General features: G+C 39.6%; 2 protein-coding genes across 2 annotated transcripts in view; one reads left to right on the top strand and one right to left on the bottom strand.

The window, feature by feature from the left end:
* The window catches only part of PIN4 (peptidylprolyl cis/trans isomerase, NIMA-interacting 4), a gene marked incomplete at its 3' end in the record, with an annotated part of 74,988 nt that overhangs the window by 16,977 nt on the left and 42,935 nt on the right, over positions 1 to 15,076 (top strand). The gene's annotated exons all lie outside the window — the stretch shown is intronic.
* The window catches only part of ERCC6L (ERCC excision repair 6 like, spindle assembly checkpoint helicase), a 28,928-nt gene continuing 14,630 nt past the window's right edge, over positions 779 to 15,076 (bottom strand). The window contains exon 2 of the mRNA XM_079124020.1: positions 779 to 5,126. Within this exon, the coding sequence (XP_078980146.1) occupies positions 1,484 to 5,126 (3,643 nt within the window). The 3' untranslated portion in view covers positions 779 to 1,483. The remainder of the gene's footprint in view (positions 5,127 to 15,076) is intronic.

The raw sequence follows: 15,076 nt of genomic DNA, 5'->3' as shown, positions 1-15,076 counted from the left end.
TAAAGCTTCTGGTTAATGCATCTAAGCGTTGGGAGGGTAATGTGTCCAGAGGGCGTGGAAACTCTGTGTACTCTCCCCTATACCTTACTACAAAGGCATCTCTTTATTTGGCTGTTAACTGAGTTATATTCTCTATAGTAAACTGGTGATAGTAAATAGATTGTTTTCCTGAGTTCTGTGAGCTGTTCTAGCAATTTATTGAACTTGGAGAGGGTCAGAAACTCCTGATTTGTAGCCATGTTTGACAAAGTGTGGGTAAACTTGAAGACTGAATACTTGGCAACTGCCTTGTGAAGCTAAGGCAGTCTTGTAGAACTGAACCCTACAAGCTGCAGAGTCTGGTGCAAACTCTGGGGAGTCAGAATTGAATTATTGGACCCTGGTTGGTGTCTGCAGAGAACAAGAAAAATGGCTTGGTGTGAAGACCCCACACATTTAGTGTCAGAAGCATCAGGAGTTAAAAACTGTTCAGTGTATTATAGTGGCTTTTCATTTGGTAATACAAGTTAAAAATCCATTTTATGCCTTACTACTGTATCGCCATGGACAGGTCACAGCCTCACTGAGCCTTAGAAAAGTTTCAACTGCAAAATGTTAAGTGCCACCCTACCTGTACCCCAGAGGATTATGGTAAGGATTAAATGAGAAAGAAACCTGTGTAGTGTCTAGTACACAGTAGGTACTTGATAAATGATAGTTCCACCTTCTCTGGTGACAGTGTAGAGTGCTATGCTATGTTGCACTTTTTGTTTCTCAGGGGGAACTGAACTTCCTTCCTGTTTCTCAGGGGGAACTGAACTTCCTTCCAGTCTAAAACCCAAAGAGAGACTGATGGCACACATCAAAACACACATGCAGGTGTTTGGTTTAGAGAAAAGGAGAACATAGTTGATGGTGAGTGAAGAACCACTAAATAGACAGGAATGTGACTCCAGGACAGGCAATTAGTGAGGAAGAATCCCAGCACAGGTACCTTATGCTGTGTTAAGTTGAAAACATAAACAACATGATAATAGGGATGGCTCAGATTTGGAATGCCAATGACAAGCTCCTGCTAAACTAACGAGTCTCCATATGCATTTGCCAGTATCATCGCAGTGAAAGAGGTGAGTGGAAAAGAAAACACTTGAGAAAAAAATCATTTTAATTTTCTTATCTGAACAAATATACAAAGGTGATCCCTTTCAGAATAAAGTAGCTAGAATAGTTTTGCAAAACTTCTCTAGAAAGTTTCAATTAATAAAATAAAAAACAACACAAACAGTAAAATTTGTAGATGCCTAAAATAAAAATAAAACAATACTCAAGTGAGGAAATATTAAATTCATGCTCAGAAACCAGAATATAAGAGCGAACCAGGGAGTAGAAGCAAAAGTTGCTTGAGATTTTTCTTAAGCATAAACGCTTCATGCTCCCAAAGAACCCAATGATGGAACAACAAAATTATCTTATATTCACTTTCATTTTGACAGGTTTGACATTCTCAAGTGTTATTAAGTTGCTTATACAAACCCAAAGTCATCAGCATGACTTCAGGATCTGCACTCTTTATATCAAGTGCTTTAACAAAGCAGTTTAGGGCCTCCTGTATTTTTCCACATTCTTTTAGTTCTTTTCCACGAGCTATAAGAGTCTCATAGTCATCTGCAGCCTCCACTGACTTGTCCTGGGGCGAATCAACCAGCACTTCGTCTGACAAAGGCTTGGGGACACCAATAGAGGTCTGTGAGCTAGTGTCTAGTGGTTTGGACACAGCTAGCCCAATGAATGTATTTTCTGAAGACAGCATTTCTCTAGTAGGACCCTCTTCTCTATGCTCTGAGGATTCGTCACTTTCTTCTTCCAGATCATCTTCAGCACCATCTGTTTCACTGCTGCTGTCAAATCTTTCCTCCATATCTTCCACATGGTCTACAACCACATTAATCAGAGACCTCCTAGAGGCCAGGGATCTCCTTGAGTTTATAGACTTATTTACACTATCAGGTATTTTAGGTGAAAAAAACCTTCCAGATAGACTGGTGTCATTTTTGGGAGTTGAAGCATCAAATTGTTTCACAGATGAAAATTGAAAGGGAGATGTGCTGAATGGACTCATGTTTGAAGTACCTTCAAAACGATCATCCTCATCCTCATCATCTGAAACAATCCTTCTAGCTTTGCTTCTGGATTTAACATTAACTATTACTTCTGCTTCATCATCTTTCTTATTAGAATGATCCAAACTGCTATCCACAGATCCTGCTCTGGAATTAACTACAGAGCCACACAAGCTATTTTCTTTCCCAACGTGCTCCAAAGACTGACTATTCTGTCTATTGTCTCCAGAGTCTTCCAGAAAAAGATTGAAATCACACGCATATTGTGATGTAGATGGTAAAGTTTTCTCTTCTGACTTGGCCTCATTTCCTTGAGTATTCTGCAGTGCACTATTGGATGCCATTGAGTCATCAGATATTTCAATAACAGATGAATTTGATTCTGCATTTTTATTTTCATTTGTTATGGGCCAGGGATTACAGTCATGTAAAATCTCATCATCCTGTAGAACTAGATTTGGCTCAAGATCAGCTATGATGGGTTGGCTAAGTAAATAATTAAAACTTCCCAGGGGGCTCTCTTGCAGTGCCTCTTGCTTAGGCCCCTCTTGTGATGCATCCTTTTGCAGAGCCTCATTTTCTGTTACAATGTTTTTTGCTGTTCCCAGTGAGTCAGTACAAGTTCCTTCAACACTTCCCAACTCTTCCGGTAATGTAACTGCAGAGTCAGCATCAAATGTACTTTCATGTGGGTTCGTATTATCTTGCAGCATGGTAACATTCATCTTTACACTGGAAAGATCTTGTGTCTCTCTCTCTTTGGACTGATCATTAATCCTTATATTCTCCATTTGAAAACTGATATCTTCTTCCTGGGTAGAATGAATAGTTAGAAGAGAAGGCCGAGGCTGTGGTTTGTTCAATTCAGGGCATTTCTTCTTTGTTTGAGGAAACACAGGTGCTCTTACCCAGGCCTCCTCATTTCCAGTTTTTTGTTGTTCCATCATATTTTGAGACTCAAATTCAACAAGGAATTGAGCTTTCTGAACTCTTTGTTGAATATACTGAGATTCTTCTATCACATCGAACACCTCTTTATCAGACAGGTCACATGTGTACATCAAATCATGGTCTGAGATTCCAGCTATCCCCAGAGTGTGCAGGTAGGCAATATGTTCATCTAGTTTCTTATCAGATCTCCTCTGAGCAGCATGCAGAAACTGAAGCTGCAGCTGGGTTGCAGAGTTCTGAAAATCCTCAATCTTAAAGAGCTCTCTTAATTCTTGTTTACTGAAATAGCGGAATGGGTTCTTCTTATCACCAGTTGTTTGTCTAATCAATGAGTCCTTGAAAACCTGTCGTCTGTATATTTTTTCCTCTACAGTCCCACAAGTGATTAACCTATAAACCACAATATTTTCTTTTTGTCCAATTCGGTAAACTCTATCCACAGCTTGAGCATCAGTTGCAGGGTTCCAGCTTGGATCAAAAATGACCACTCTAGTAGCTGCAGTTAATGTTAAGCCAACACCACCTACTTGAGTGGTAAGTAGAAAAACAGAGTAATCTTTATTTTGCTGGAAGAGGTTAATTCTTTTTTCTCGTTCCAAAAGATGAGTAACTGTACCATCAATACGCAATGTCTTAAAGTGCACGTTTTTTAAGAGGCGTTCAATGATGTTTAAAATTTGTCTTGACTGGGAAAATACCAGAGTTTGATGTCCTTCATCTCGCAGTCTCTTCAGAAGGTCCATTAAGAATATCATTTTTCCAGATTCTTGCATCAATGTATCATCAGTTAAATGATGAATGTGTTCCACATCTGAGGAATCTTCTTCCTCATTGCCATCTTCAACAGAAAATTTGACATTCCCTAGATTGAGCAAACGACTAGCCCGTGCAGACAGAAGCCTAGGATGATCGCACAGCTTCTTTAGGATACCGAGCTCAGCCAAAGGTGAGCGTGTCTCTGTTAACAACTCCTTGATGTGATCTAAAGACACGAATTTCCTGTATATTTCTTCTTGTAAAGGTACAAGACGTATCCAAATGATTAAATCATTTTTCCTGGAAAGGGAAGGCATTTCACAGATGGCATCAACACTTGGATTCTTCTCACCAAGTCTGACCTCTGGGTTGCTTGACCTTTTTTTCTGTACTTCTTCTTTAGTCCTCCTGAGAAAATAGGGTTTTATAATTGCCATTAAGTTTTCAGATATTTTAAATCCCAAGGCTTTTTCTCCTGGGGTAGCGTCCTTTTCTCTTGCTCTAATAATAGGATTTTCATACTCCATTTTAAATGTTTTTAATGTTCCTAGTAGGGACCCTTGGCACGCAAAATCAAATAGAGACCATAGTTCTTGTAAATTGTTTTGGATTGGAGTTCCTGTAAGGAGAAGGCGATTATGTGCAGGGACAGCACGAGCACATATTGCTGACTTAGTAGATGAACTTTTTATTTTATGTGCTTCATCAAGGATGACATAGTCCCACACAAACTTTTGGCCATTAAAGTTTGAAAGCTGCTGCCAATTATTGATTAACATTTGGTATGTAGTGATTATGACACCATTCCTTTCCTGAATCCTATTGAGGCTTCTGGTGCGTCCATCCTTGCTAGGGCCATGAAAAGTTTTGACTCTCATTCCTGGAGTCCACTTGGCAAATTCTTTTACCCATGTGTTAATGAGATTGGTTGGCATGATCAATAGCACATGATTCACAAGTGAAGCATCAAACATAGCAGAAAGGAAAGCAATAATTTGAACAGTCTTCCCCAGTCCCATATCATCTGCCAAGATACCCCCTTTCCTTTCATCCCTGTATAGGCTATAGAGGAAAGCTACACCTTCCTTTTGGTGCTCAAAGAGTTGGTTGTACAACTCTCGATAAAGCATCAGACCAGAGTTGCACACATCTGTAAATTCATCATCTTCATGTTCTGCCAACTCCTCCAAGGCTTCCTGTAGTTTTTGGATTCTGCTCATCACCTTTTTATTGGGAAAAATGTCCTTTGCCAAATTGAAAAGCTTAAATGCTTCTTCCAGATCTCCATTTTTAGTTGCTTCTTTGGCCTCTTTCACGTATCTACAAAAAAAGGTTTAAAAAATTATACACACAGGATTAAAAAGAAGAGACTGAATATTCACTCTAAGAAAGCTTTAGAGTCCACTTAAGAATCCAAACTTTAGTTGGACTTTTAGTATCCAAGATTCAGGAGGGAAAGATTAGCATAGGAGATGCCAGTGAAAGCTGTTATCGGGCTGGGAATGTCACTCACTGGTAGAGCACTTGCCTAGCATGTGCAAGACCCAGAGTTCCATCCTCAGTGCTGCAAAAAAAGAAAAAGAAAAAAATAAAAAAGAAAGCTGCCATCACTGAAGACAAATAAAAATCTACCTGTTGATACCAGCAACACCTACCTTCATGTCCTAGTTGTGGAAAATGAAATGTACAAAGGTTATTTCTTGTACAGAATTTAAAAAATTGCCAACATTAGAAGTATGAAATAACAAACCTCAGGGAGAGGGGGGACAAGAAAACCTTATAGTTTTCTTCCTCCATCACTGGTGTCAAGATTTGGATATGAGGTGTCCTGCAAAATCTGTGTGAGCAGGAAGCAAAAACATTAATTATGAGATCTGGAACCTAACCAGTGGATGAATCTATTTGACTGATTAATAATTTGAAAGGACTAAAACTAGGTGGTAACTATAGACAGGTAGAGCTTGACTTAGAGGAGATGGGGCATTACAGTTACTCCCTGGAAGGGTTCATTTTTCCTGTGGCCTCTTCCCCGCTCTCCCTCTGTTTCTGACTACCATAAGAGGAGTAGTGCTCCTTTGCCACTCCCTTCCACCATGATGTTCTGCCCCATCTTGGGCCCAGAGCAATGGAGTTGACAAATGATGGACTCCACCACTGAAACTGTGATGCAAAATAAACTTTCTTCTTTTTGCTTTTTTTTTCTCAGTACTGGGGACTGAACCCAGGGGTGCTTAGCCACTGAGCCACACATCTCAGCCCTTTTTATTTATATATATATAATTTATTTAGAGACAGATTCTTGCTGAGTTGCTTAGTGCCTCTCTATGTTGCTGAGGCTGGCTTTGAACTCATGATCCTCCTGCCTCAGCCTTCCCAGCTGCTGGGATCACAGGCATGTGCCACCATGCCTGGCTTCTAAATTGTTCTTGTCAGGTATTTTGGTTATAGCAATGAAAAGATCACTAATCCAAATGGCTGTTTCTTCTCTGTGTTGTTTTGGGCTCCTATTCTTCCTCCCAGAGGATTCAGTCCTGGGACTTCTCCTCCCTTTTATTTCCCTCCCTGTAATGGTTAATTTGAATTGTCTTGATTGGCTTAAGAGATGCCTATGACTAAAAGGCTTCTGGGTGTGTGAACGAGGGTGTGTCTAGGAATGATTGGAATGTGGGATAGTGAACTGAAGTGGATACCCTCACTAAGCATGGGCAGCAACACCAAATATCATGGTGGCTTGGATGGAATAAAAGTTGGAAGAACAAGGAAGCAGATGCAGATGCAAGCTCGACTCTTCTTGAATGGGTTCTTGATTGCTGCTTTGATCATATGAGGATATCAAACTCTCGCTTCTTCATTCTTCCAAAGGGGATTCTGCCAGTGATTCTCCAGGTAGTTTCCAGAGGCCTTGGTCTTGGACTAGGGTAGTACTGTTGATCCTTCTTGTTCTGGGGCTTCCGCCTCTTGGATTGCACAGCTACAGTTTCTTCCAGCTCTCCAGCCTGCAGACGGTCATTGTGGACTATCCAGCTTCTGGTTGTGTAAGCCAATCTAACAAATCCCCTTTTTATAATCATACTTCTTGTTGATTTGCTCCTCTAGAGGACCCTAATACACTCCCTTATATTTCCCAGTTTCCACTCCCACATATGTGCTCATGATATCCACATCACTCTCCACCCTAAAGCTTAGCCACAAGCTCTAGTCTAGAACCATACTCCCAACTGAGTGTAGAACATCTCTACTTGAATGTCTCATAGGCCTCTCAAATTTACTTCATCCCAAATTAAACTCATTATTTCCCCTCTAAATACATGCTTCTACAATTTCTATGGTAATAAATACTACCATTCACTTAGCTACTCACACTTGAAATCTGAAGACCAGCCTGGACCCAACCCAAATATGAGTTATCTTTGACCTCTCCTCTTTTCAGCCCATCCCTAGGCCAGGCAGTTACAAGTTCTACTAATTTTATTTCCCAAGTATAACCTCTTGCTCTCCATCTTATCACCACTGCCTGGAACTGCAACTTCCTGCTCACTGGTCTCCCTACATCCACTCTTGTCCTCTTTAATACATTGTCTACATGGGAGTCAGCAAGTGTCATGGGACTGTTCATTCTTTAGAAGCAGTCATTCTCATTTTTTACAGAATTTTCTGGAGGGTCTTGTAAAACAGATTGGTGGGCCCCAACATCATATTTTCTGATTCTCTAACAGGGTCCAAGGATTTCTAGTTCTATAAAGTTCCCAAGTGATGCTAATGCTTCTGGTCTAGAACCACACTTTAAGAGCTACTTTAATATACAGCTCCAGCCTTACCTGAGGTTCCTCTAAGATATCTTCCACCCCTACCCCATGACCCGCCTCAATATTCCCCATCATGTATCTCCACTAGTGCATTTAACATACAGAATTAAAATCATAAAATAATTAAACTATTTAAAACATGAAAATAAATACACCTCACTGAAGGGAGTGAGGAAGTAGGGTCCTTGTATATGTCATCAAATTAAGATGAGGTCATACTGGATTTGGGGGAGGGGACATTAATCCAACATGGCTGATGATAAAATTGGGACAGAGAAACAGGAGAGTGCCATACAAAGATGGTACCAGAGAATGGAGTGATGCATTTACAAGCAGAAAAGCTTCAAGGATTGCTGGTATTTCAGAAACTAACCTGGCTGACACCTGATTTCAGACTTCTAGTGTCCACAACTGTGAGAGAATAAATTTCTGAAATTTAAAAAACTATGGTAAAGACAGGTGCAATGGTGCCTGCCTGTAATCCCAGAGACTGGGGAGGCTGAGGCAGGAAGATTGCCAAGTTCAAGATCAGCCTTGGCAATTTAGGGAGACCCTGTCTCAAAATAGAAAAAAAGATCTAGGGATATAGCTCAGTGGTGGTAAAGCACCCCTGCTTTCAATCTCTGGTCCCCAAAATAAAAATGAATATTGTGGCAAAATATGTAACATAAAATTTACCATCCTATTTTTTGTACATAAGTATACAATGGCATTACAGTAATAATATACAACCACTACCACTATGTTTCTCATCACTCCAAACTGTATACATTAAGTAACAACTTCCCACCTTTCCCTCCCTCCAGTCCCTGGTAACCTCTCATTTACATTTGGTTTTAATGTATCTGCCTAGTCTGGATCTTTCATATAGGAAGAATCATAAATATTTGTCCCTTTATGATGCCAGTTGTGAAACAGGTAACTGTGGGCTGCAAGTAACTAAAGGTCTACATCTACTATAAACTAACTCTACTGTTTCTGGAGAATTTTTCATTTTAGCTAGACTTTAGCCCAAAGGGTATTAACCACCAAATGTTCTCCCAAATAATGAAAGATTTTTTCCTGCTGAGACACTGGCTAGTATGATACATCTAGATGCCAAAGCACATCATCTGCTATGCCAGAAAAAAAAGAGATAATTTTGGTTTTGACATAAATAAATAATTATCTGTTTTTTCCAGAATAATTAGCCTTTCTGAGGGCATGTTGTTAGAATGTAGGAAGATGCTATCTTCCTGTTTATGCTGGCAAAAAGGTATTTTCCAGTTCAACAAAAAGGAGCACTAAAATTTTCAGGTCTGAACTACAAAAGAGGGGTTCTAGACCCCTGTCTGCTTTTACCCACTTTGAAACAGGCCTTGCTCCTCCCTCCTTCATGTATTCTCTTTCTGGCAGGATATAAAGGACATGAAGTGGCAATAAGAACCTTGGATCTCTTCCATACCATATACCTTGATCCACATAGTTCTTGTCTGTGGAATCCAAAGCCATTGACAGGTGGTAATACTACAAAAAGTCTTGCAAGGTTTTAAGTGATTGCACTCATAGGTGAAATAGAGTAGGTAGCTAGTGTTAAGCCCCAAACCAAATGTTGTACAGAAGCCTATCCTAAGAGCCCCTGGACCACCTTAAACTGAATATCCATGATTTATAAATTTTCCTTTATACACCTTATAATTCACAATAGAATGTTACTTGCCCAACCTAAATGATTAGGAGATAAAATCCATCACAAGGCCAAGCACAACCATGATGCACACACCTGTAATCCCAGCAACTGGGGGAGCTGAGCAGGAAGACAGTTAAGTTTGAGGCTGGCATCAGCAATGTAGCAATACCCTGCCTCAAAATAAAAAATAAAAAGGGCTGGGAATGTAGCTCAGTGGTTTAACGCTCCTGGGTTCAATTCCCAGTATTAAAAAAAACATCACCAGAATAAAGTGGCTGTGACAGCTTGCTTAGGAAGGGGAAAGACACCCCCCCCAAAAAAACCAAAACAAAACAGCAACCACATTCCCCAACACTAGCAAATACCTGAAATAAGGGTGCTTCATATTGTTATAGAAGAGTCTCAATTCTCAATTCTAATTCACTGACCTATATCTATATTTACACAAGTACCACACTTGTTTAAATTTTTAAGTGTTAGAAATTTTATTGAACATTCCATGAGGTTATACTCAAAACAAATCAAATTGCAAAAAATCCCAAGCATACAAACTACTGTGCTGTCTTTTCCAAAGGTCAAAAATGCAGTGGTTTTAATGATACAAAAGTCTTTTAAGAAAATCAAATCCACATCCATTTGTGTTGGGTAAGAAACCTATATCTTCTTTCATTCATTTCATGGAATGCATGTTAAAAGAACCCTGTCTTGGTTGTATGTTATCAGAGCACTCCTGTATTAATCTATTTTCCTCATTTCCCCATAGTGGACTGCCATCTTAATTTCTCAGTAGTAGGGTCCATTTGAGACTCTTCAAGCCCACTGGGTATAAATGTTTCCACCAGTGTCTACTCTATTGTATGGGCCCTTTAGATTTTTCAGTCTGGGGTGTCATACTTTAGATAAAATACAGAATTTCCCAAAATTTTCTGAATCCTCAAGGATAAAAGTGCAATGTCAATCTTCAAAATGACATACCTGGGATAAAAGAACCGTATTTGTTCAGAACCAGCAGCAAATTAATTTTAAACTTGTAAGTCTCAGGGTACAAGCACAGCCACTGGCACCTTCTGGTCTTCCATCTTTGAGTCCTGGGACTGACCACCTGCAGGAGCCTCCTGTCCACGCGGGGTCCAAGCGGCTGGGATCCCAGGCACCTGTGCAGCCACTACCCCAGTCCGACTTTTGATGTAGGGGGCCCTGCTGTCCTGGTGTGCGTTGGCCATGAATTCCAGCACCCACGAGAGGCCTGCCTTGTCTCAGCCATGGACACTCAGCTCCTGCAGGCTTCTGGGCCCCCCAGATACAGCTCCCCGCCAGCCAGTGGGCACCTTGGCTGCGGCAAAATGTATGAAAGCTCGGAGTGCTGCTGCCTCTCCAACCATCTTGTGCCATGTATGTGGTGTCTCTCCCATCTCCTCTCAGCTTTACTCCCTCCTTCTCCTTCCCTGGCTCACACACCACACAACTCCACCTCTTCGCTGCCTACCATACTGTCTTAACTACTGCAGCTTTGTTCTAAATTCTGAATTCAGGAACTGGGAATCCTTTGTTTTTCAAGATTGTTTTGGTTATTCTGGGTCCCCTGAATTTCCACAGGGCTTTTATTATGGCCTGTCAATTTCTGTAAAAAAGGTCAGCTTGGATTCTGTTAGAAGTGGCATTGGAGTTTATGTAACGCTTGGAAAGTATTGCTATTTTAACATTATTGTCTTCCAATTATGAACACCAGATATCTCTCCATTTATTTAGGATTTCTTCCATTTCTTTAAAGGATGTTTTGTACTTCTCAATGAGCACTTTCTTGGATAACTTTATTGCTACCATTTTATTCCTTTTGGTGCCATTGTAAATGGAACTCTTAATGTCATTCTCTGCTATGCACAGGAATACAAGTAAACTTTGAATAATGATCTTAAGTCCCTCCAACTTTGCTGAACTCGTTTATTGGTTCTAATAGTTGAGTGTGTGGTGTGTGTGTGTGTGTGTGTGTGTGTGTGTGTCTTCATTAGGCTTTTCCATATAAAAGATCACATCATAAAGATACAACAAAAAGGAGTTGGGGGCTGTAGGTCAGTGGTAAAGAAGCACTTGCCTATCTTGCTCAAGGTCCTGGGCTTGATCCCCAGACCACAGGAAAAAAATGCTACAAGAAAGGAAAATGAATAGACCAATGTTTCTTATGAACAGAGATGCAAAAATCCTCAACAAATTATTAGCAAACAAAATTCAGTAGCATATTAAAATGACTACATACCATGACTAAGTGATTTAGTCCTGGAATCCAAGGATAGTTAATTTGATTGATCAAGTTAACAGAAGGGAAAAGCCACATGATCATACTGACTGATGTAGAAAAAGTACTTGACAAAATTCGACACCCTTTCATGATGGGGAAAAAAATCCTCAATAAACTAGGAATAAAAGGAAACTACCTGAACATAATGAGAGCCATATATGAAGCACCCACAGCAAATATCATACTCAATGTTAAAAGACTGAAATCTTTTCCAGAAAGAAAGGATGCCAGTTCTCACCACTTCTATTCAATATATTGCTGGAAGTTCTAACCAGAACAATTAGGTGAGGAAAAAGAAATAAGAAGTCTCCAAATTGGAAAGAAGTAAAATCATCTCTGATTCCAGATGATGAAAACACATACACACAAAAAAAACTATTAAGCTAATTAATGAATTCACAAAGTAGCAGGATACAAATTACAGTAAAAAATCAGTCACATTTCTAAATACTAAAATGAAAAGGAAATTACAAAAAACAATTACATTTATAATAACATCAACAAATAAAAGAGCATATTATTGGGTACATTCTACTGTCATGTGTATCTAAAAACAAAAAAATAAAATAAAAAAATTTAAAAATTAAAATAGGACAGGGATGAGGTTCACTTGTAGAGCACTTTCCTGGCAATCATGATACCCTGGTTAGGGTTAGTCAAAGAGTATAAAGTTTCAGTTAGAACGAAACAGGTTTTGGTGATCTGCATAGCATGGGGACTATAGTTAATAATAATGTATTGTAAATTTCAAAACAGCTAAAAGAATGGATTTTAAGTATTCTCACCACAAAGAAAAAAATGATTTGAGGTGATACATATGTTAATTAACTAGGTTTAAACATTCACAATGCATATACCTATCAAAATTTAACAGGGCTTTTCTTGTGAAGTTATCCCTAGTAAAGTTACTCTTTACCCTTCTGCCCCACACTAAACCTTAGATCCCTTTCCCTTTGCCCAGCATTCTAAAAAGAAGTCCCTTCTAAATGGTTTAAGATGTTATTTGTAACACCTCTCCTTCTTTAGTTCTGTATCAACTAACACAAAGAACTACAGGAGGGCTGGGGTTGTGGCTCAGTGGTAGAGCACTTGCCTGTCATGTGTGAGGTACTGGGTTCTCAGCACTGCATATAAATAAATGAATAAAATAAGGATCCATCAACAACTGAAAAAAAAAAGAACTACTGGAGCTAGCTAGCACTAGGAGGTTGAAGTCCATTGCCAGAGAATAAATGATTGAGCTGGGGATCCAAATTGTAAGAGTACTTATATGGCATGCCTGAGGCCCTGGGTTTAATCCCAGCATCACAAAATAAAATTAAGGGAAGGGAAAAAAATAACAGAATGAATCAAACAACATCGCTCTATGTAAATTTATGATTACACAAATGGTATGCCTTTACGTCATGTACAAACAGAGAAACAACATGTATCCCATTTGTTTACAATAAAAAAAAAAATAAAAAATAAAATTAAAAGGAATAAAAAAGACAAGCCCTGGGTGACTAAGGCCCTGCACTGCTCCTCCCTATTGAACTCTTTTGCACCCCTAAAAACCCATGATAGAGTCTTGAGGACCTAGCCCCTCCACCTTCTTCAAGAATAAACCAGATTCTTTTTTTTAACCAACCTTCCCCTCCTGAGAAATTGGCCTTCTAGAGTCAGGAAGGAGAGACTTAAGGTTGGTAACAAAAACATCACATTTTACCCCACAAATATGCACAATTATTTGTCAGTTAAAAATAAAAAGGGGGCCAGGTATGGTGACACATGCCTGTACCCGCAGTGGCTCTGGAGGCTGAGGCAGAAGGATGGCAAGTTCAAGGCCAGTCTCAGCAACTTAGCAAAGCCTTAAAGCAACTTAGTGAGACCCTGTCTCAAAATAAAAAGGGCTAAGGCTGTGGCTCAGTGGTTAAGCACCCCTGGGTTCAGTCCTCATTACCAATAAAAATAAAAATAAAATAAAATAGGGGGTAGGGGATATAGCTCAGTAGTATAGCATTTGCCTAGCATGCACAAGTCCCTATGTTCAATCCCAGCACTGCAAAAATTAAATCAAAAACAAAACAGTGGCCTGGGTCTAGTTCTAGTTACTAAGGAGGCTGAGGTAGGAGAATTGCATGAGCCCAGGAGTTTAAGGCCAGCCTGAGCAACATAGTAAACCCCATCTCAATAAAAATTTAAAAATTATTCCTAAAAAACATTTACTTTTAAAAAAGCATGTGAAAGTGAAAGTTCTCAGCACATAGCTGGAATGTAAAGCCAATAAAGAGAATAAAATTACCCAGGGAAGGAATATTTTAAAACAGATGGCACTCCAATATTAAGAACATATACAGAAAATTTTCACCTTAATGAACATGAAATAATAAAATTAGAAAACCATTTTAATCCCTAATTAAATAACAGATTTAGTCCATCATTACCAATGGCTGAAAGGTTGATGGGGAACTGATATTTACAGAATGCTAAGGAATTCCCAACATATTACTTCTTCACCATGGGTGGGAAAAGGCAACTTTGCTAGGAGTGATCAGACCGTGACCACTGTACCCTTTGATCAATCTTAACATTACTGAGGCCGGGCATGGTGGCACACACCTGCAATCCCAGTGGCTTGGGAGGCTAAGGCAGGAGGATCCCGAGTTCATAAGCCAGCCTCAGCAACAGTGAGGTACTAAGCATCTCAGTGAGACCGTCTCTAAATAAAATACAAAATAAGACTGGGGATGTGGCTTAGTGGTTGATTGCCCCTGAGGTCAATCCCTGGTACCCCTCCAAAAAAAAGCCTGGGGATGTGGCTCAGTGGTTAAGAGTTCCTAGGTTCAATCCCCAGTTAAAATAATAATAATAATAATAATAATAATAATAATAATTCCTGAAAGTAGGAATATCAGACATGCTTCCTGATATGATACAAAAAGAAATACTCAGCTGGGCACATACATGTAAGCCCAGCAACTTGAGAGACTGAGGCAGGAGGATTGCAAGTTTGAGACCTGTCTCAGCAACTTAACAAGAACCTGTCCCAAAATAAATATAAAATGGACTGGGGATGTAATTCAGTGGAAAAGAACCCCTGGATTCAAACCCCAGTATCTCAAAAAAAGAAAGAAAATTACATAGCCTCATCTATGAAATATTCTTACTAGAAATATTGAACCCTAATCTTATCAAGCCTTTAGATCTAAATTTCAAGAGAGGAGAACCAGCTAAAGACACTGCAAGGAAGCCATCAAGCTAACCCAAATCATTGGCATAGAAATAAAGGGAGGCGGCGGATGTCCTTCATTAAGAGACTTAAGGACTGGGCGTGTAGCTCAGTGGTAGAGTGCTTGCCTAGCATGTACAAGACCTTGAGTTTCTTTTGCTTCCCCCTACCCCTGCCTTCAGTACTGGGGAATGGCACTCTACCAAGGAGCCACAACCCCAACCCTTTGTATTTACTTTTAAAATATTGAGTCAGTGTCTCACTCAATTGCTGAGGCTGACCTCAAAC

The sequence above is a fragment of the Sciurus vulgaris genome (assembly GCF_902686455.1).
Source record: "Sciurus vulgaris genome assembly, chromosome: X".
Classification (NCBI taxonomy): Eukaryota; Metazoa; Chordata; class Mammalia; order Rodentia; family Sciuridae; genus Sciurus; species Sciurus vulgaris.
The sequence above is the reverse complement of the archived record's forward strand: the minus strand, read 5'-3'. Positions and strand labels throughout refer to the sequence as shown.